Source organism: Tursiops truncatus, chromosome 1 (genome assembly GCF_011762595.2).
Source record: "Tursiops truncatus isolate mTurTru1 chromosome 1, mTurTru1.mat.Y, whole genome shotgun sequence".
In the NCBI taxonomy this organism is placed as follows: Eukaryota; Metazoa; Chordata; class Mammalia; order Artiodactyla; family Delphinidae; genus Tursiops; species Tursiops truncatus.
In genome coordinates, this window is record NC_047034.1 from 66273263 (window position 1) to 66296305 (window position 23043).

Sequence of the window (23043 nt, forward strand, 5' to 3'; positions counted from 1 at the left end):
CACAACCTAGGCAGACTTACCTGGTCTGGCTGCTGGTTCCCACTCATCACGCTGAATTACAGTTCTGTCTGTCTTTCAAGCCAGACTGTGAGTCATTTAAGATTAGGGGTCTTGCTTCTCTCTACATCAAAGTCAGATTAATTCTAACTTGCCTGGGTCACAAAACTAGAGACAGAGTTAAAACCCTTCCAGTTCTTCTGACTCCACGGCCAGTGTTACTTCACCCACAGCCCAATAGTTTCCAAGGAATGTCAATGACTGTGTAGCTCAGAGAGTATATGTCCTGTGTAATGAAAACCCCACTTCCGCTTCACAGTCAAAATCTCCTGCCCTAGCCAAGCTGGATGAACACTCCACACTGACTCCAAAGGAGCCACGACTCAGGACCTCCCAGATCCGACGGGAGATGGTTGACTCTCCATCTCAGGACTGCCCACACCAGGATCTAGACAGGCTATGGGTCAAAGCCATCGGAAAAACCAGGAAGTAAATGGAAGGTTAGGCAGATGGGAGTGTGACAGCCACAGCCAGGAATTATCGGGAATTTTTTTAAAAGAACCTAGAATCAAATTTCTTACAAGTTATTTCTGTACTTGGGTGAGCTTCAAAGGCCTCTTTCTGAAACACAGTCAGGGCCACATCACGGTTTAAGAGCAAGTCATCAGCACATCCTGCCTGATACCATCCCATTCTGTGGAGAGTTCACACAGATAGGGCTCGCTCCTGGTCAGTCCTGTGTCTCCTGCAGCTCCAGGTTACACACAGCTGAGGCAGTAACAAACTCCTCTTTTCCAACTGCCTTAAAAAGTCAGACCAGTTCCTACTTTATGCTATCACTTATATGTGGAATCTAAAACAGCCCAACTCAGAGAATCAGAAAGTAGAGTGGTGGTTGCCAGGGGCTGGGTGTGGGGTGGAATGGAGAGGTATTGATCAAAGGGTACAAACTTCCAGTTATAAGATGAATAAGTTCTGGGGATCTGATGCACAGCATAGTGATTATAGCTAATGATACTATATTTTGTACCAAAGCGTAGATCTTAAATGTTCTTACTACAGAAAGGAAATGGTAATCATGGGACAGGATGAAAGTGTTACTTAATGCTATGGTGATCATCATTTTGCCATATATAAGTGTATCAAATCAACATGCTGTACACCTTAAACTTACACAACGTTATACGTCAATTATATCTCAATAAAGCTGGAGGGGGGGGGGGAGTCAGACCACATCCCTAGTAATAAGCTCTACTCTAGTGCCCGAATAGGAGAGTGAGTGAGGATAGAGCTGCGAACCCTGGGAGATGAGTGCTGAAATGACTTTTGAACTGCTGAGTGAGAAAGGGTGAGCAGGAAGCTAAGGTCTCTCACCTAACTCAGACACCCAGACATCTCAGGGTATGAGGCTCTCTGTACTAGTGGAGAAACAGCTTTCTGTGCTCCAAAGCACACGCCCTACTACAGTGTCTGTTTTTTACTATAGGACTGATAGATGGTAGAGAGAGAGAGAGAGAGAGAGAGGTAATAGACACATGATAGATAGAGAGGTAGACAGATGATATAGACTTAAATATAAAAGGAAACACTTTTATAAGTGTTGCTATAATAGTTAACTGCATTTATTTGGAAAAACAGCCCCATCATTCCCCCTCAGTGATAAGGAAAGTAAGCAAAGCAGGCAACCCTTTGGATTTCTTGCCTTAACAAAACGGAAAGTTTCAGTTCTTTGTTTCTCCCAAGCCCCTTTGAAGTGACTGTAACTTACAGATAGTAGAGCTCTCATTTTTCCCCCAGGTCTGATTATTAGTAAAAACCACCTCTTTCTCTGAAGCAGCGCTAGAGGTATATCCCACTTTAAGAAATGTCTGAACTTGCCAAGCTCATCAATCATGAAATGTTTATCCACATTACAGAATTCTTTGAACAAGCCTTCAGTGCTGGGTACCTTTGAATAACAAGTTTCCACACAATACATTTAAAATAACATCCGGTATAATGTTCCATCTACTCACCAAACTCATAAATCACTGAGGGAGTCTCCACGTTACAAAATAATTCTTCACTTCACAAAGGGATCCACGACTGGGTTCCTCTGACAGCAAATCCTTCCAGCAATTCAGAATATGATTCAGTATACCTAAATCCGGTTTGTACTCAACTTTTCAGGAGTACAGTTTCTATACAAAGCAGGGCACATCTGACTGGGCAGACGGTCCTTTTCCCCAGACAATCCATCCTTCCAGGTCCGAAAGCTAGAGACAATCTGAGGTGCCCACCCCTTGGTCGAAGAATAAAAAGTCTCCGATCTTCCTGAGGGATCTTCACGCTGAGCCCGTGAAAGGGGCCAAATAGGAAGCGTCTGCCCTTCTGGAAAATCAGCCGTGGGCTGCAGCCAGGCTGCCTCCACCTAAACTCGGACAGATCTTCCTACAGGAAGGGGTAGGGCCCTGGAAAGGCTGGAGTGGGAAGGGAAATGAGATAAAGGGACTTGGGTCGGACTGGAGCCGATCCGAGATGCGGTGTGTGCACAACTGTGTGTGGTACTTGTGCGTGTGTGTGTGTTGAAGGACCTGGTGGGGAGAAGAGAAGCCACGTGATTTACAGCTGTAGATTTTCATTCAGAGGCCATTCAGGGCATTCGAGGCTTGTTTTCCTCTCTGCTGAGTCATTTTTCATTTCAGATTCAACAAATAGAAAGAGCAATCTTTGGAGTATTTAATACTCAGCAAACAAATATGCAGAAATGAGCTTGGTTTTGGCAGAAGATGAGCCACACACACACACACACACACACACACACACACACACACACACCCCCACCATCGCTGTACCAAACCCCCTCATGTTTTATCTTGATTCCCAAGGATTTGTTGATGTCTTTCTCATTCCCAGCTTTCCTCTGGGAGTCCCAATCTCTTGCTTCTCAAAATGTAGCTGCTCAGTGCTGAGCCAAAGGCCCAGACTGGCCCAATCTGTAAGTGTTTAAGCACAAAGGATGACCCAAGGTGACCTTCACTGCTCAGAGGAGGATGCAACAGCAAGCTCTGCTCCTGCCTTTGTTAGAAGAGCACTTTGCTTTCCTCACTCTTTTCACCTTCGTTGGAGGCAACTAGAGTTTGCCAAAGCAGCGGAGGGTTGGGGGGGAACAGCCAGACAGCTATCTCATCCTCTCACTCGCCATCCAGAAAGAGCAGAGGACGCTGAAAGAAATCACTGTCACAGAAGACACTCCCCCTGCTGGGGGCAGGATGGACCACAAAACATCCACGGCGTGGCATCATTTCCCTGTTATCCTTTTTATTGTATAAGCACTAGTGATGTCAAATCTAATGCCGTCATGAGATTAGTGGGAGGAGAAAGGAGAGTAAATACAAAGTGAAGGCAGGGCATTTTCCAAACACAAAAGGGTCCGTTAGAAGCTCAGTATCCCTGGGCCTGCTAAGACCTTGGGCAGCTCATTTAACCTCACTGAGCTCTAGCAGCCCCGGGCTCTTCATGGGGATATTTCACTCCCACCCCTGACTTCCACTATCCCACACTTGGGCACCTGTCCCACCCAGCCCCTCTCATTTTCTTTCTGCATCCCACCCTCTACCCCAGGCCCCTCAGGAGCCCTGATGCATGTGCTGGTGATCAGAGGGCCGCCTGCACCACTACTGAGCACACTGACGTCAGCAGGAGGGCCTACGGTTGGAGGGTTTTGGAGGTTATGATATGAAGACGTTAGTCCTCAAAAGTATAGGCCCACTGCCACGAAAGCTTGAAGGTATCTGAGTGCCCATCTTTCTCAGTCCTCTGTGGTTAAAGGTGACGAAGGTAGGGCAGCCTCCAAAGCAGACAGGCCTCCACAAGGTCAACAGCTGGTCAGAGGCAGGGCCAGGCCTCTGGTCACCCAGCTTAGCACTGGTTCTCTGGTGCCACCGCCTCTCCCTGGCCCAACCTCCTGTTTTTCTTTCCTTAAACTCTGAGCTCACACACCTTCTTTAGGCCCTGTCCATCTCAGTAACTGATTTCTTTAAACCAGAGTGAAGTTATTTGGAAAACCTCTGTGATGGTTTTCAAATTTGTCCACAAATTCTCTGACACTCTCCCATGGAGAGCTAGGATCTAATTTCCTTTCTCTTGAATACAAGCTCGACTGAGCGACTCGCTTCTAACAAAATGAATACAGTGAAAGTGATGGCTGTGAAACTCCAGAGCTAGGTCCCAGAAGGTGATACACATCCACTGGGCTCTCTCTCTCTCTCTCTCTCTCTCTCTCTCTCTCTTAGACTTGCCCTGGAAACCCACTGCCATGTGGCGAGGGAAGCCAGGCCATGTGGAGAAGCCATGTGTAGGTCTTCTGGCCAATACCATTGCTGAGGTCCCTGCAGAGAGCAGAAGAAACTCTCACACTTGTGAGTGAAGAAGGCTCTCTGGTGACTCTGGTCCCAGCCACCATCTGGGGCAACCACAGGAGAGACCCCGGGCAAGACAGCCTAGCTGAGGCCAGTCACCTCAGAAACATGAGCAATGATAACAATAACATGATTGTTGTGTGTTAAGCCACTAAGTTGTGAGGTGATTTATTACCCGGCAAGAAATAACTGGAAAAACCTCCTTGGGTAAGTAAGGCACAGCCTCCTTGCAAATGTAAGTGTTGGGTTTTGAACACTGCCAAGTTTTTACTTATCACCAATCTGTCCATTGCCTCAAAGCCTAGAATGAAAACTTAGGCCACACAGTAAAGGGGTCAGATGGAAACAATGGTAAGCAAGAGACACAGCTCTCTCATTAAACCCAGAAGTGAGTTGAAAGACTAACCGTCTACACGTACGAGATGCCTTTCCCTTGAGGGCTTGGCAGTGAACCCCGAAGCAGCATCTTACTCACTGGATCCCCCCTTCCTATTGCACCTGGGCCCCTACCCCAGAGGTAGGACTAGCTCTTCAGGTAGCCCTTCTCAGCCACCACGGCCATAGCCAGACTTGTCGGGTTTGAATCCTGTCTCCTCCTGCACCCAGTATGTAGACCTGGCCACACACACCCCTGAACCTTGGTTTTTCTGTTTCCTCACCTGTAAAATGAGAGCAATAATGGCACCTGCTCCTGTAGAATGTCATGAGGATAGAAAGAGTTATTACACAGGAAGTACTTAGAACAATGCCCGGCTCACAATTGTTCACGTATATTTGTATTTCTATTTTATTTTTACTGTGCCTAGGCCTTGTCTCCTCAATACATTTGCAAGTTAGGGGCAAAAAGCATGTCTCCCCCATCCGTCTCCTTATATCTGTATCAGCTGACACCTACACAGTGGATGCCAGTTGCTTGGCAGGTCATTTCAATGGTAATAAAACAGGCAAGAACAACAGTACAAACTCCTCGCCTTTGACAAGCGCACTAAACCTTGCTGGGTACATCCTGAGTGATGCTGCCTCTGGAGAAAGTGACTTGACCCTTTATGGACAGTCATTCAGAGGTCACGAAAGACTCATGCACTTAACTATGAGCCAGCACAGCAGAAACCAGCCTGGGGCTGAGGAGAGAAGGGCGGTGGCCACGTCTTGGGGGACAGTGATGTGATCACACTGCTAGATCGAGTGCTGTTCTGCTCCCGCGTGAGAGAGCACACACGCCCCCAAGACCTTCCAATCCAGCCGCCCAAAGCCGCGAGGGCCAAGAACTTGTTCCAGTCATGCTGTTTCCACCAGGCCTGCCCTATTCTTGTGCTCCGTGGCCGTGCTGGCCTCTTAAGAACACGTGACTCTATCAGGCTTCTTACTAATTTGCACAGGCCCAATCAACATGGGCTTGAAGCACCTCTGGGACAGGAATAAATTCAATCTCATCCAGCCATAGGAAACCCTCCTGAACCTCAGAAGAGATCTGGTGTGATGCCAGTGAACACTGCTTCCAGTTCCCTGCAGGAGGAACTCCAGGGAGACACTTGGATCCCAGACACCAGCCAGCATCTACCCTTTCAGCAAAGAAACCTAGGTGTCTTTCCCTTAACATATTCAGAGACTCCTGTATATGAGGGTTAACACCAGTGCTCTCGCCACGAAGAGAAGGGAGACCCCTCACCTTCTCTGCAACGATCAGCTGAACGAGGAAGCAAGGAGTTCACCTTTTAGGCCTTTGCAACCATATTCTGTAGTGAACATTTTCAGCAATGATACAGGTCAAGCACTTCTAAAACAGCCAGAAACGAATAAACCTCTGGGTTGAAAGGCACTTTGCTTTCCTTTTTTGGCTGGGCACAACATTAATTCTTTTTAACTTTTTATTTTATATTGGAGTATAGTTGATTAACAATGTTGTGTTAGTTTCAGGTGTATGACAAAGTGATTCAGTAATACATATACCTGTATCTATTCTTTTTCAAATTCTTTACCCAATTAGGTTGTTAGGGAACATTGAGCAGAGTTCCCTGTGCTATACAGTAGGTCCTGGTTGGTTGTCCATTTTAAATAGAGCAGTGTTTACATGTCAATCCCAAACCCCCTAACCATCCCTCTCCACACCTTCCCCCACCACCAGTAACCATAAGTTCGCAGCAACATGGATGGACCTAGAGATTGTCATACCGAGTTAAGTAAGTCAGACAGAGAAAGAGAAATATGTACGATAATGCTTATATGTGGAATCTTAAAAAAAAAAAAAAGGACACTTTTCTATAGATCTGGAAAGTACGAAATATGGGTAAAAGTAGAAAATGGTGTCACAATTAAAATTAAATGAGATGATGTATATAAAGGACTTAAAGCACTGGTGCCTGGGAGATAGTAAGTACTTATTAAGATTTAGTATGCTAACACATATACATATGGGATCTAAAAAAAGAAATGGTTATGAAGAACCTAGGGGCAGGATAGGAATAAAGATGCAGACAGACATAGAGAATGGACTTGAGGACACGGGCAGGGGGAAGGGTAAGCTGGGACGAAGTGAGAGAGTGGCATGGACTTATATATACTACCAAACGTAAAATAGATAGCTAGTGGGAAGCAGCCGCATAGTACAGGGAGATCAGCTCGGTGCTTTGTGACCGCCTGGAGGGGTGGGATAGGGAGGGTGGGAGGGAGACGCAAGAGGGAAGAGATATGGGGATATACGTATATGTATACCTGATTCACTCTGTTATAAAGCAGAAACTAACACACATTGTAAAGCAATTATACTCCAACAAAGATGTTAAAAAAAAAGATTTAGCCATTAGTAGTGGTATTATGAATAGAATCGTGCACAGGAAGAAAAAACGATCAGTAGTCAAGGTGACACGTATATATTGGGCATCTATTGTGAGCCCAGGATAGGTTGGGTCACCTGGAGGTAATACAACAAAAAAGCATCAGGAGATTTACACGGCTGGCACACGTGAACATTTGGAAAAACAAAGATAGCAGGCACGCAAGTTCATGGCAGGCCATGGCTGCAGGGATGGTGTGACAGAGGAGATGTACAAGTGGACCTGGACAAATAGACTTTAGGAAAGACCAAGAAGGAAAAATACAAAATAAGGAATCATGAAAAATTGCCAACGTTTGAATGGTCTGGCCAATGAAAGAGGCAAAGGCTCACGAAGACCTTCAAGGATGAGAGAGAAAAAGAGAAAGAGGAATTCAGAGCTGACCAGCTTATCTGCCATCACTACCAGGCTCTGACACCTTGTAGACCCTCTCAGGGACTTGGAAGGTCTTTTTAGACTCAAAAGTCTTAGGAAAAACAAGCAGGGCAAGGACATGGAGCGGTAGTGATAAATTTAATCTTCTCATTTTGCTCTGAGTTTAGGAGTAGCAGAGCAAAGTGGAAGACGGGGTATTATGCAACTATTGGCATGGGGACATATAGACACTAAGAGTGAAGGCTCATGGGCCCCAGGACCTTGGACAAATACAGCTCAGGAGCTCCTTCCCAAATCCCAGAGCCTGAAAACTTCATTCAGCAGTTGGGTTAGGACCAAGTGTCTGGGATTCCTTTCCTGGATGCTACCGTTTTCTTCAAGCAAGTCACTCCCTCTGCACCTGCAGCTCCGGCAATCCTTGCCCAAATAATAATGTCACTGATGAAGAGAAGTTCAGCCTCCAGCCATTTCTATTTCATGATTCCTTCACGTTGCTAGCTGGACATTCCCTTCTGTGTTACTTTCACTGGCAGCCTCTGAACCAAGAGGTGCGGAAAATATAAGTTTATTTAAGGCTATGAAACATCTGCAGACTTCATCTGACTTCAGGAAGTTTCCCTTTGCATGACCAGTACCTGGTACTTACTCTTGATGTGTAAAGAGCCTCCTCTCTCCAACCTGCCGGGCCTAACCCTCTCCAATTCGTAGCCCAGCTCAAAGACCCTACATTGCCAGGGCCAAGTGGGAGACCAAAAGCCTGCCCGATCCTGGCCTCAAAGCTCCCCCAGTCTCGGTCTCAGAATGTTCTAGTCAACTCCACCTCTCCTGAAGAAAGACTCACACCTACCAGCTCTTTGAATAAGACCTCATGGCTTTTGAGTTGCCCCTTTTCACCAAGCAGATCCATGCTTTCCTTCAAACTCTTGTTCTGAACACCCGTCTGACTTGCCCCATCCCACCTTTGGGCTCAGATGATTGGCTTGGAGATATAACTAGATATGAATGTAACATTTGTTAGTTGCAATATTTCTCTGCATGCTCCCTCCCTAGCTAGACTGTGTAAGCTCCTGCAGGGAGGGACCTTTTCATGCCTTCTTTGAATTCCCGGTGCAGAGTCTAGAGATAATCAGTGAATGTGTTGGGCAGATGAATGGATGACCAGAGGGGTCCTTAGAATCCAGGCGTGGCAGTTGCCCATCCATCTCACTGCTAACAGCTGAGATATGGCGTGTGCCGGCTTTTTCAACTAGTCTCTTACCTCCTCTCTGGCACTTCTTCCAGGTCATAACGGAGTCTCCTCTCTCGACTCCATCACATCTATACTCTGTAACTTAGCAGACACCATACAGTGACTTACATTGCTTCCTAGTTGTGCTTGTATATGTCTGTGAAAATCTTGTCTCCACAGTAAAACTGTGAGCTCCTGAAGGGCAAGAATATTTCTCATCTCTCAGTGCTTATGAGAGTAATAATAAATATTTCTGGGGCACGTATTGTATACCAGGCAATATGAATTTTCTCATTTGGCCCTCGTAACAACTCTCTGAGGTTTTTATTATTTTTATCCTCATTTTGCAGATGAGAAGATGGAGACACAGAGGGTCGATAATTTGCCCAAGATCACACAAGTAGCAAATGCAACAGCTTTCAATATGTGGTTACCTGTGGATGGTTGATGAGGTTTAGGGGCTGGGTGCTGCCACATTCTCCCCACCCAGTCCCGTTTAATTGGACATTCTCTTCGGGCACAAAGGTATGCTCAGCTCTCCTCTACTTGCGAGATTTCTATCACATTGCCAGCAAGTGAGTCCGTCTTCAGGAGGCAGTCCCTACCTGCCTCCACCTCTTTTTTAAATTAAAGTAGAGTTGATTTACAATTTGTGTTAGTTTCTGGTGTACAGCAAAGTGGTTCAGATACACACACACACACACACACACACACACACACACACACACACATATGTATATGTATATATTCTTTTTCATATTCCTTTCCATTATGGTTTATTACAGGATATTAAATATAGTTCCCTGTGCTATACAGTAGGACCTTGTTGGTTATCTATTTTATATACAGTAGTGTGTATCTGCTAATCCTATACTCCTGATTTATCCCCCCATCTCCTTTCCCCTTTGGTAACCGTAAGTTCGTTTTCTATGTCTGTGAGTCTGTTTCTGTTTCGTAAATAAGTTCATTTGTATCATATTTCAGATTCCACATATAAGTGATATCATATGATATTCGTCTTTCTCTGACGGACTTCACTTAGGATGATAACCTCTAGGTCCATCCATGTAGCTGCAAATGGCATTATTTCATTCCTTTTTATGGCTGAGTAATAGTCCGTTGTATACATGTACCACATCTTCGTTATCCACGCATCTGCAGATGAACATTTAGGTTGCTTCCACGTCTTGGATATTGTAAACAGTGCTGCTATGAACACTGGGGTGCATGCATCTCTTCTAAGTAGAATTTTCTCCAGATATACGCCCAGGAGTGGGATTGCAGGATCCAATGCACCTGCCTCCAACTTGTGCTCCTTGTTTCTCATTGGCTGACCTGGAGCCTCTCAGGTACCGGACCTCAGAGCTGCGTTTGGCGTCATAGCACTGGGACAGCTCAGTGTTCACACCTGCCCCTTCCACTCACACACACAGGCAGTTCAGTGTAGTAGAAAGGTCTGGGCAGGGGCAGATGCTTCTGTGGCTCTCGAAGCTTAGACCATTGGAAGGGTCCATTTTATTAAGAAATATAATATAAAATTACAAATACAAAATTAAGTTCAGGGCCTCAAATGGATCTTGAACTAATGAGGAGGGCAGAAGCAGAAGCTGCACCCACTATCAGCAAACCCACCTCAGGACCCGAGCTCTAGTCCCAGCTCTGTCACTAACCATGCTACTGCCTGAGCAATCTCTTTCCCCGAACGGGCTCAGCTCCCTCCTGGTTCAAATGAGGGGGCTGGGATGAGTGAGAATGGGGGAGCTCTGTGGCCCCTGTCAGCCCTGGTGCTTGAACTCTAGCAGCCATGGCTCCAAGCACTTTCCCAGGCTCTTCACCGCAACATCGCAGAACCGCCCCTGGTCCAGGAGGGATGCTGCTTCTCCCTCCAGCCCAGGCACATACTGTATTACAGTAATGAGAGCTTAGGTTGCTTTAAATATCACAAAACAAAAACAACGGGCAGCCCGGGTTCATCATCATTCCCTGCCCAGACCACAGAGGAGAGTGCCGCCAGACCGAGGCCAGAGCAGAGATGGTGAGGGGAGCCCACACACCCCTTTCAGGAATCCATTGGCTCATGTCTAGAACGAAAATCACCAACGACGGCAGGGGCTGTGAAGAGCCAGTGGGAGGGAGAGCCCGCAAGGTCACTCTGGGACACAGAGGCCCTGGCTGGAGTGAGGGTGGAGATCAGGGTTCTGGATCCACCAGAGATGAGCTGGTGCCAGGCCTGAGGCTGCAGGAACCGCGGTCTCTCACCTCTAGGACAGCCAGAGGAGTCCAGCCAAAGGTCTCCACAGAAAGGAGGCTGGTCTCCCCCACAGGGCCCTGGGAGACATCCGCTGAGCAGAACACCAAGCATTCATCAGAAGGGAAGGAGCTGTGGCGACATGGAAAGGACTTTCTCCCACGGGGCTTCCCCAAAGCCAAAGGGCAAATACTCAGGGGAAGCCGGCAGACCCTAAAAGGCCCACTCCCTGAAGCAAGAACTAAGCTGTTCAGCTCACCATAAAGAGTCCCTAGTCAACCCACATTCTATAAAATGGTCCGTGACCGATCAGAGGCCCCATCAGTTAGTTGTTTGATGTTGGCATGTGTCAAATTATGGTGAAGGACATGCACACAAGCAATCCTCCACAGAGACAGGAAAAAAGGCTCACGCACATACTCTGCAAACCTGGCTCCCCGGCCGCTTACAGCTCTCAGGCTGTGTGACTCCACCGCTCCAAGGCTGTCCCTGGTGGTTAGGGAACATGGCACTTAGGACAGATGGGGCTTAGGGCCAGGGAGGTGCCCTTTCTACACCACGCCAACCCCATGCCCTGAACCCTCTAATACGTGGTGCTTCCACCAGAGAAGGAAGTGAAGAGGAGAGCTGCCAGTGATTTGTGTTTGACAGCAAACACACGTGGGCACCTCTTTTCTAAGCTTTAGGATCTTTTCAGGCTGAGCTTTCTCAATAACTATGTCAGTCAGACATTTTCAAAGGGAAGTGGAAGGTCTGAAGTTAAATGAAGGATTGAGCTCCTTTTGCCAGGACCTCACTCAGCAGTAACTACAGGAATGTGCACCGAGCAACGCATCCAACGGCGGGTGGTGTCACCAATCCGTGGGGATCCCAGCATGCCCACAGAGGATAGAACTAGGCCTGGGAAAGACGGAGACTCGGCAGAAGGCCGGTGCTGGGTGGAGGGAAAGAAGCTACTGCAAAATCCATGAAACAGGGAAACCAGAACCTGGAATAGATGGTTCCTAGCACACGGCCTAACCGGCACTTGAATTTATGTTCCACAAAAGCAGAGAGAGCATCTACCTTGATCATTGCTGACTCCCCAACACCTAACACACTGCCTGCCATGGAGCAGGTGCTCAGGAATTAATGTATAGTAGGTGCCCAATAAACTCTTTTTCCCTTTTTTACATTCTTAATCTCTTCCGGCTCAGGAACTTAAGCTGACTGTGGGTTTGTAGTCTGTTTGCCACTCATGGCTGGAACTAAATAGATAACGCTGTTCTGGGGCACACCTGTTTCTCGCTTTCCATCTGGCCTCCCTTCCTTCCTCATACTCACCACCCTTCCAACAAGAACAACATACTAGTAAGCCCTCTATTACCTTCCCTTCTCTGAGCTCCTCATTGATCTTGATATATTCTCTCTTGGACTGGAAGTTAATTTTTTTTTCATACGATGCAGTCTTGTCTCTATTTTTATCCCATTTGTATAGTGCCAACTATATTCCTCTCATTATAAACTCACTGAGATCAGGGACTAAGTTACACATGCTTTGTAGGCACCATGGCACCCAGCCTGATGCTTTATCTATCTCTGAACAAACTCACAGTCTCTCTCTCCCAAGATACAACTTCCCTAGTTATACTTAATTCCTCATTATTCAATATGGTCTATTCCCCCTTAAACATCTTCCCAACTTTCAAAAGGAGAAAAAAAAGACTTTAACCATTTGTTAACCAGCTTTTATTGAGAACTTACCGTATATCAGGCAATGTGCTAGGTGGCAAAAGGGAAAAGATGAACACACACACACACACACACATACACGTGCACACAATAGAGGTCAGAAATATCACAGTTTAAGCCTCCTTCTCTACTAAAGTCAAAAGAGTTAGCTAGCTAAGTGGTCTAGCAGAAACAGTATCTGACCATTTGCTCAACTAATGATGTAACCTTGGATGAACCAAATATTCTCCCTGAGATTCTGTCTCTTAATCCGCAAAACAAAGGGAAGGACTGCCAAGGACATGCCCTCTCTCATATTCTGTTCCTTCTTCACAATGAGCAGTACCAAAGTTTACGTGATTACATTCTGTGGTAGAAAGTAAAACTGCTATAGCTATTGAGAGGAAAATGAGAGCCATGAGGTTGAAATAGTTTGGAGGTAAAATTTAAACTACCCATAGAAGCAACTACTGTTAAGCCCACATCAACAAACTGCATACCCAGAGACTTTAGTAGTGATAGACACTCAACAAATCGTCTATACTGAGTCACACACATGAATCTAGTTGGGTAGACAACATCCAAGCAAAATGAGAGTGAATATAAGACTTTACATTGTTCTTGGTCTTTCTGAACTCATGAGCTGTAAATATAATCCGGTTTTACCGCTGGAAGAGAAAGAAAAGACACTAAAGATATCTCTTTTTTCTGCAGATTATGAAGAAGTTAAAAATTTTCAAAGGACAATGGAGGAAATAATCCAAGAAGGAAGGCAGAGTGACAATAACTGCAAAGGAGCAAAGATAAGAAAAATGATTCAGTCCTCGATGCACAATAATGCCTGTGTGATAAGAATGCTGAGAAGAAAAATAAGACAAAGAGGATCGAGAAGAACTCAAAACTGTACAACTGGAACTAATAAGAAGAATGAGACTTTCCTCAGACAGGGTGTATTAGACTTTGTGGAAGTCCAAGGAAGCAGAACTTCCAGGATCCACGGGTTCAAGGGGTTTAATACACAATGAGTGGGAAGAGGGGAGAGGTTATTTCTCTACAAAGCAAACAAAAGGATTCACTGAAGGAGACTTTGGAATGTTCCAACTGGAAAAAAAAGAAGACTCCATTGGGAGTTAATGGTCTTCATACACATGATACACTGTCCTGAAGTAGAAGGATCCAGGCTATACAACAGACATTCAGAATCATAACTAAGGAAGTTTCAGAGAGGAAGACTTTGACCAAAACTAAAGGGGAACATCCTAAAAATTAGAATCATCCAAAATTGGGGTGTATTTCTTTGTGAGGATATGAGCTCCTCATTATTGGAAGTGTTCATTCAAGTGAAGGCTGAATAATCATCTTATTTAGGAGACTGTAGGAAAGAGTCCTTCTCTGTGCAGGCGATTGTGCTAGCTAACTTCGAAAAGCCCTTCCAAATTTTTTTTATTAATTTATTTATTTTTGGCTGCATTGGGTCTTTGTTGCTGCGCGCAGGCTTTCTCTAGTTGAGGCGAGCGGGGGCTACTCTTCATTGTGGTGCGCGGGCTTCTCCTTGTGGTGGCTTCTATTGTTGCAGAGCACGGGCTCTAGGTGCGTGCGGGCTTCAGGAGTTGTGGCTCGTGGGCTCTAGAGCGCAGACTCAGTAGTTGTGGCGCACGGGCTTAGTTGCTCCATGGCATGTGGGATCTTCCCAGACCAGGGCTCGAACCAATGTCCCCTGAATTGGCAGGCAGATTCTTAACCACTGTGCCACAATGGAATCCCTCCCTTCCAGATATAGACTGTTTCTGAGAGGTACCCAGGCGTTGAAAGAACAATTTATTTATGCTGATACAGATTGGAAGTCTCACATAATGATAACTTCCGGCCCAAGAGTCACATGGCCTGTAGACATATGGAGTCTCTCACATGTTCACACCACATACACATGCACACATCACAGCTGGTCATTGTCACTTTTCTTGTTATGCATATACCATCTGGTCCAGACTCTGTGGCAAAAGTGGCATAACAAGACTCTAGTGGCGTAACAAGACTACTCTCTACTACAGCCAAATTGTTTACAGCAACTTTGAGCTTCAGTCAGAAGTGGATCTGGAGGGCAAAACTGATCACTCTTCCAAGAAAATATGGTCAACCTATTTCATGCCACTTAATAGTTGTAAAGAATAATTAGATTTATTGTAGTCAGTCATAAAATCCTAGTTATTCAAGTGTTTTAATTTGTAAGTATACATGGGTAAATTATCTTTGTTTTTGAGTTCCCCCTCTCATGTCCTAATCCCCCTAAGTCCTGAATTATTTATCAGGGTCTTGAATACCATTGAAATGTAAGCCAACACTGCTCAGGGTTTCTCTTATTTCATTTCACCACAACATATGTAGAAGACAGAATATGGGAAGGTAAATACTGGTTTAATTACACAGAGTATAGTTTCCTTTTCTGTCTCTACACAGTAGCTATAAGCCATTTGAGGGCATGGACTCTGTCCTGTTCCTCACAGTGCCCTGCAAGAAATTAATGTCTCTGAGTAACACCTCAGAGCTGCATCATCTCAAGAATATCTCTTCCAATGGCTTGTCATGGTCCCAAATCCCAATGTTAGAGTCCTGGAGTGCCATTGCTTCTAAAATTTTGGTTAGAATGTACATTTAAACATGTTTAGTAAAAGAATGACCCAACTCAAGCATGCTCATGCTTCTATGCAAATAACTTCCTCTTGTGTAGAGATTTGCATGTACCAAAGGATCCCAATGCTGAAATCATATGATAAAAATTCTGAAAGCTCAATACCATCCTTACCATCCTGGAGTCTCAGAGTCTCAGGCTGCCCAGAACAAAATATTCACCTGGGTGTAAATCTTCAATCTAGCACTCAAATGAGATTCATGATGTCCTTGACCTAGCTCCCTGAAAAGAGGTGTAGCACACACAGGGATCTAGGTCATGGCTGTAGGGTCCACGATAGCCCAATAGGCAGAGCACTCACAAAGTCCCAAGCCTGGGTAGAGGATCCAGGGCTGAGAGGAAGGAGCACATTTGCCCAAAGTGGCAGAAGATAGTGTTCCCAGTGGAAGCCAGGGTATTGCTACTGAATGAACATCAAGTGAAGGGTGAGCTAAGGCTGAAAAGAAGACAGCAAATCCTAAGGTTTGGATCCTACACTATTGCAAGCAAGAAACATAGTGAGAGATAGGCTCACAGTAAAGTTACGGTCACTGCCAATGTGCTGGATGCCCCCTCTGTGTGGTCCATGACAGTTTAAAGGAGCTCTCTCATGAACTGACTTATGGTTACCAGGGGGAAGGGAAGGGGGAAAGGTATATAGTTGGGGAGTTTGGGATTGACATGTACACACTGCTCTATTTAAAATGGATAACCAACAAGGACCTACTGTATAGCACAGGGAACTCTGCTCAATATTATGTAACAACCTAAATGGGAAAAGAATTTGAAAAAGAATAGATACATGTATATGTATAACTGAATCACTCTGATGTACACCTGAAACTAACACAACATTGTTAATCAACTATACTCCAATATAAAACAAAAAGTTTAAAAAAAAAAGCTACAAGGATATATTATACAACACAGGAAATATAGCCAATATCTTATAATAACTAGATATGAAATATAACCTTTAAAAATCGTGATGTTGTACACCTGAAACTTATATAATATTGTACTATACCTCAATAAAATAATAATAATAAATAAAGGATTATTAAAAGGTAGGAGAAAAAAATAAAGAAGCTCTCTCATGAGTAACAATCCCTGTTTGAAAATGCCTATGATTGTACTCAGGGCATGTGTGGGACATCACTTTCCTGACTAACTGAATCACATACCAACTAACATAACAGGCCAAGGTGAGAATGGGAGCTAATCAGGAAGAAGAGATCTTTCTGAGTATTATCTAAACTCTTTGCAAACCCAAAACTCTTGGTATTGATGTTTAAGAATTTTAGTATAGAACTTTTGCTCTTATTCTTATATCCGTGGTGTCATGAAACTAAAACTGGGTTTTCACTTGCATAAAATTGATGGCATTTGTAGAAATAATGAGCGATTCTTAGAGAAAGGAAGTAAAAACAAACTTAAGAGAAGTTGAACACGTTGAAGATACTCTACATTTGGCTTTTATTTTCTCATGCTCTAAATGAATCACACACAAAATAGAGAATGACATCCTGTATCCAGCCACCAGCCTGACAGTTTGTAGGAACCAGATCACACAACCACATTCAGCCTCCAACAACTGTTCTCCAACAACACCCCATACTCTTCAAAGCCAACGTCCATAAAAGTAACCAACCCCAAGTTAGAGCAACTACGACAGTCAGTTGTTCACAGAAATTGCATTTGCAGCGCAGGACAGGGTAAACATTTTTCAAACAACTGACATCAGGGAAGTGTCCAAAATTAATGCAGAATTGAAACGATGGGATGTAAATGGATGTGAGTGGAACCAACATAGATCTTATGAAGGCAATCATTAAATCGTTATGGCCTAGCAAGGCCTGCATTTAGAATTATAACACTAATGAGACAAGTTTCAATTCAATTCAGCAAACATTTTTTTTACACGGCATTGACAAATGCAAATGCCTCTAGTTAGTTCTCAAAATCTCCTTGCCCTCTGCCCATGTTCCCAGGCATCATGGTGCACTGATGTAAGTTAGCAGTCTATGCTGGCCTTCTTCATTCCCTGCCAAGGGAGCATCCTGTTGCAGATACTTCTGGTTAAATAAGGATATGGAGAGCCTCAGAAAATATACTCACAGCACCTCCAAAGCCCCCAGAGGATTACATATTAAAAGCTCCTCGCCCTGTGAATCAAACAGAGCAATTTCAGGCTTGGGAGAACCTACTAATCTCTCCTCCTTTTCCTCTGAAAACCCAGGACAGGCCTTTAGGAATAAAGCATCTTCTTTAGGAGCCCATGACTGATGGGAGAAGCCCTCCAAAGCTAGCAATGGGAGCAGTTAGGGAGGAGCCCTCTGAACAGGCTCCTTGGACGCCCTTATAGTTCAAGAGGAGAGCTGTGTGTTGCAAGGTGCCTACGAGCTTCCCAGCGGTCAGCCTCTGCTGGTGGGCACGTTCCTCACCATGACCCTCTCCGGCCCTGAAGATGCGTAAGCTGTACCCACACAGCAGGAGGCAGGGGAGAGTTGGGAGGAGAATAACCCGACCCCAATCATTGGGCTGGACCTCAACCCGGCTTGAGATAAGTACTATTCTTCCTTCTCCCCTGAAAAACAATCACCACGGCACATCCAGAGTGAAAATACAGGAGATGGAAGGGTAAATTAAAACATCCTCGTGCTGGGCAGGCCTGAAGGGGCAGCAGGATTAAACACCTTAAATGAGTCAGAGACCGTGCCTCCCCTGATGTGGTGGGGTTTTTTTTTTTAATTGAAATATAGTTGATTTACAATATTGTGTTAGTTTAGGCGTACAACAAAGTGATTCAGTAATATATACTTTTTTCAGATTATTTTCCATTATAGGTTATTAGAAGATATTGAATATAGTTCCCTGTACTTTTTCAGATTATTTTCCATTATAGGTTATTACAAGATACTGAATATACATAGTTCCCTGGGCTTTGAACAGCCTCAAGCGTGCACACAGCAAGGGGCTGATTCCCTCTGTAAGCAGAGCATCTACCTGGACAGCTTCTGAGAACTGAATCCCTGGACTGCTCTGCTTGGACACGGTACCCCACAGAGCTTTGCCATTTGTCTGACCTCTCCCCCTTCTCAACTCTCCCACCTTCTGGGTTTTCCCCTCAGTCAGCTGTCTCAGTGTTCAGTTTCCTTTAACAAGGTGTCCTGAGAAGACAGTTCTAAGGCACATGGACAAGAAGATAAATGACAAACATCCGTCACCAACAAATTCCTCGATTTTGTTCTCGGTCTCAGAGAAGATTTGTTTAATTGGCACTTGCTAGCATTCCAGTCAGTAAGTCTAGACCCTCAGGGCTGGAAATGGAGAACCCTAGACCGCCTACTGCTGTAACCCCTCCTTCAACAGTCATAACAAGCAGCACAGCTCCGTGGGTGAGCCGCAGGCCCTGGAACCAGATCGCCTGGCTTAAAATCTCTACTCTGATCTTGACTAGCTGTGTGATTTTAAGTAAGTTATGTAATGCTTCGGCCTCAGTTTCCTCATCTAAAACATGGGATACTAACAGCAGAACTTCCTAAAAGGACCGCCGTGATCTAATACTTAGAACAGTGCTTGGCTTCAAATCGTAGCTATTATTATTATTACAACTGGAGATGTTTAAACGACTGGAGCATGTCTCATCTCATAGTAAATCTATTCTGACTATCCCTAGTACATGGCTAGGGCTCATCCGTATAATAATAAATAATCATGACATTACAACCCCTTGGCAGCAAAAACAAACATACCAAAAACAAACGAAAAGCTCCGCCTCCTTTGCCCTAACAAAAAGCCGTCCAGGTTAGCATGCAAAGTTGCCCGATTCATTCTCTCCCTGGAATATATTCCTCCAAGTATGTCTAATGCTACATTAGTTATAAAGTAACTGGGATACTTCAGCTTTCAGCAAATGATTATGTGAGATTCTGCAGTTTCAATTTCTTCTTGTCAGGGGGTCTCACGACCTGGGTTCTCTGACCTTCCCAGGAGACCACTTTGTCTCCCATAGCTGAGCTGCTCTGTGCACTCCTGGAAGACAGTCCTTGGTTCTTCTTAAAAACAGTCTCGGGCTTCCCTGGTGGCGCAGTGGTTGAGAGTCCGCCTGCCGATGCAGGGGACACGGGTTCGTGCCCCGGTCCGGGAAGATCCCACATGCCGCGGAGCGGCTAGGCCCGTGAGCCATGGCCGCTGAGCCTGCGCGTCCGGTGCCTGTGCTCCGCAACGGGAGAGGCCACAGCAGTGAAAGGCCCGCGTACCGCAAAAAAAAATAAAAATAAAAAAATAAACAGTCTCTAATTTCATCTTGTCTAAGAAACACACACTCCAACAAATAAACTTAATCCATGAATTCTATGAAGTTCAACAAACAAATTAGCAGAGAAAGAGTTGCTTATAAATGTGTTATTAATTCTCTTCTGTGCTTTCGCCCTAAGATGATGCTCAGATGCCTGAGTCCCCAGCAATCTTACCTTCACCTCCACCCAGAGGGGTGATGGGGGATTCAGCAAGATGAGGAGTGGAGGCACAAGGAGAGGGCTCTGGGTTGGCCTCTGATGGAAACCTCAGCAGGAAAATGGAGATTCTAGGCAGCTAAGTACAGGGACGCAAGGTCCAGAAATCCAGAAGTGAATTCTGGAGCTTGAAGCGGAGGATTAGCCCAGTTAAATAAGCGAGGGCTTTCTGTCAGAGGAAAACTAGTGGCTGGGCAGAGGACAGAGCAGGGAAGAAGGCTGCGAAGCACATGGCCTACCTCTGATTTCAGCAGGAAGAGCTGGGCAAGCTGCAAGGGTGTGAGTGGGGAGGAGAGGGAAGGGGCCTCTCTTAATAAGGTGGTGGTTTGGGCCCCAACCAGGAGGGCGTAGCTGTCAGTTTCATTTTGGGCTGGGGATGGGTGAGTTGCTTGTCCAGCAATCACTCCCATCAAATGTGCATCCAATCAGTGTCATTTTTCAAACCCTCACCCTACTTTGGCCAAGGAGGCAGGGATGAAAGCCAGGGGCTCAGGCTGAAACAGGCGGGAGCCTGGAGCTCTGTGGCAGGCTCTGGCCCTGGAGCTCACGAAATATGACACCTAGAGAGGGGAACTGCAGGAAAAGAGTCACAGCCAAACAAACACACCCTCAGCCAGCGCTCTGAGCCCAGAGGCCAGAGAGGGGGACGCTGGCCCTTCGGGGAAAGATGGCCAGCCGTTCTCTCTCTTTCTCTCCAGGATCAATGTTCCCCCAAAGAGGAGGAACTCATTTTTGCTCAAAGAGTATACTCACCTGCCCCACCCACAACTTAGAGATCTTCTTTTACGAATCCTTGCTTGGTGAAGTTTTTTTAGTGTTTTTTGGTGAAAAAAGATGATGCTTCAGTGTCTTCTGTAGTTCGGATGCCCACATTTGCATGGAGTTTGCTATTGCTTTGATACGGGAGGCAATAGAGCCTAGTGTTTAGGACCCTTGCACGTTTCAAGCCAGAGAGAATGGGTTCATAGCTCAGCATGACTACTGACCTGCTGTGTAGCTTAGGGCAAATCACTCAACCTCTCTGAGCCTTACATTCTCATCTGCAAGATGAGGATATAATGGTACTGATTCCACACAAGTGTTATTAGAATTAAATAAGATTGTCTGCTTAAAGCAGTTATATTGCCTGGCATAGAGCAAACCCTCAATAAATGGCAGCTATGAGTGTGTCTGATGCTCAAATATTTGTAATTCTCTAAATAATCCTGTTAAAGCAATTTTTAAAGGTCAATTTGAGAGGCTTTAGCACAGTGCCCCATCCCCGTTTTAAGTCCCAGCTCAACTCTCTTCTAATTCTCATGCCACAGGGATCAATAGCACATCACTTGTCACCTAAGTACAAACCATCAGCATAAGAAGAATTACTTCTGCTGTTTCTATTATTTCTTTCTCTTGCTTCTCCCACTCTCTCATGTTAAAAGCTTTCATTTCCATACCTGATAAATTGGAAAGAATGTCCACCTACCAGTCCCAAAACTTGACAAAACTAATACCGTTTAATTTGGAAATTTTTTCTAGAAATTCTCAACTCTAGAAATAAGTCACAATAATGATTCTGCTCTGTAGCCAGAGCAACACATTTTGGTCTCAACATTTGAATTTTTTTTTTTTTTTTTTTTTTTTTTTTTTGCGGTACGCGGGCCTCTCACTGTTGTGGCCTCTCCCGTTGCGGAGCACAGGCTCCGGACGCGCAGGCTCAGCGGCCATGGCTCACGGGCCCAGCCGCTCCGCGGCATGTGGGATCTTCCCAGACCGGGGCACAAACCCGTGTCCCCTGCATCGGCAGGCGGCCTCTCAACCACTGCGCCACCAGGGAAGCCCAACATTTGAATTTTTTTGCAAATAGATTCAAAGCTCTCTGAATTGAAGTTTTATATGGGATTGAGTGAAATAAGATAATCTTAACATTTGAAAGATAATATTTATGTGTTTGAGAAATTATGGAACACAAAATTACCAGGAACAAGAACTTAAACACAAAGCTGGTCTGGCCTTTGGGAGTTAATGAAGATTGTTTTGACTATAAAATATTTCTATCAGTGACTAATAAAAACACTCCTAGACTGTTGTCACATCACAGGGATCTAGTTCAACACACATTCATTCATTTAGTATTTATTGTGCAATTTCTAAACTTCAGGAACTGTGCTCAGCACTGGGACACAAAACAGAAACAGTTACTTCCCACCTGTGTCTTAGAGTTTATCGAGAGGTTCAGAAAACTAAAAGGCAATTACAGAATGACATAGGAGAGCAATGAGTGAGAGACACAGGGTGCTATGAGAGCCCCTGGGGAGGACACCTGGCCAACAGTTAAGGGGCAGGAGAAACTTCCCAGAATAAACAATATCAAGACAAGATCTGCAGGATGTGCAAAGCCTGAAATAAGTAGGTGGGGAGGGGAAAGAACGTTGCAAAAGAGGAAGCACCCTCATGTGGAAAGTCCCAGAGACCAGAGGCTCAGAGGGAGTCTGGGGAAGTGGACTCATTTTCGTTTTTGACTGGAGCATGGGGTACAAGGCACAAGCAGCAAGAAATGAAACCAGAGAGGAAAGCAGGAGTCATTTACTCTGAGCACAAGGGGCACCCCATCAGAAGACTCCAAAAAAAATGGGACATGAGAAGGCAGAGTTAAGAAACCGTTGCCCGGATAGGCAAGAATACTAAGGATGGAGAAAAAGTGAAAAAATTAAGAGATGTTTCCATATGGAATTAAATGGATTTGTGGTTTGGTTTGAATACGAGAGAAAGAAGCCAAGAGTGAGGCCCAAGTTTCTGGCTTGGGAAGCTGGGGGCCTCACCACAGGGCCTTTGCACTTACTGTTCTCTCTGCCTGGAATACTCTTCACCCATATACCTCCGAGGCTCCTCTGTCACCTCATTCAGGCTCCTGCTCAACTACTGCCTTATCAGAGTCTTCTTCACCCTATACAAAACTTAATCAGTACCCAAATTCTCCCCCCAGCCCCATTACTCGCTATACTCTTAACCCCTAATATTCCTTCACAGCAATTATCACCACCTGACATTTTATGTATTTGTTCAGCCGCCTTTCTGTCCCCATGA

General features: G+C 45.2%; 1 protein-coding gene across 3 annotated transcripts in view; it reads right to left on the reverse strand.

The window, feature by feature from the left end:
* Positions 1-23043, reverse strand: part of DDR2 (discoidin domain receptor tyrosine kinase 2) — a 160750-nt gene that overhangs the window by 74035 nt on the left and 63672 nt on the right. The window contains exon 1 of one of the 3 annotated variants that reach the window (XM_019931981.3): positions 2013-2395. The exons of the other annotated variants lie outside the window; for them this stretch is intronic. Coding sequence (XP_019787540.1) covers positions 2013-2021 — 9 coding nt within the window. The 5' untranslated portion in view covers positions 2022-2395. Of the gene's footprint in view, positions 1-2012; positions 2396-23043 lie in introns of those variants that run through there. 3 annotated transcript variants of the gene reach the window in all.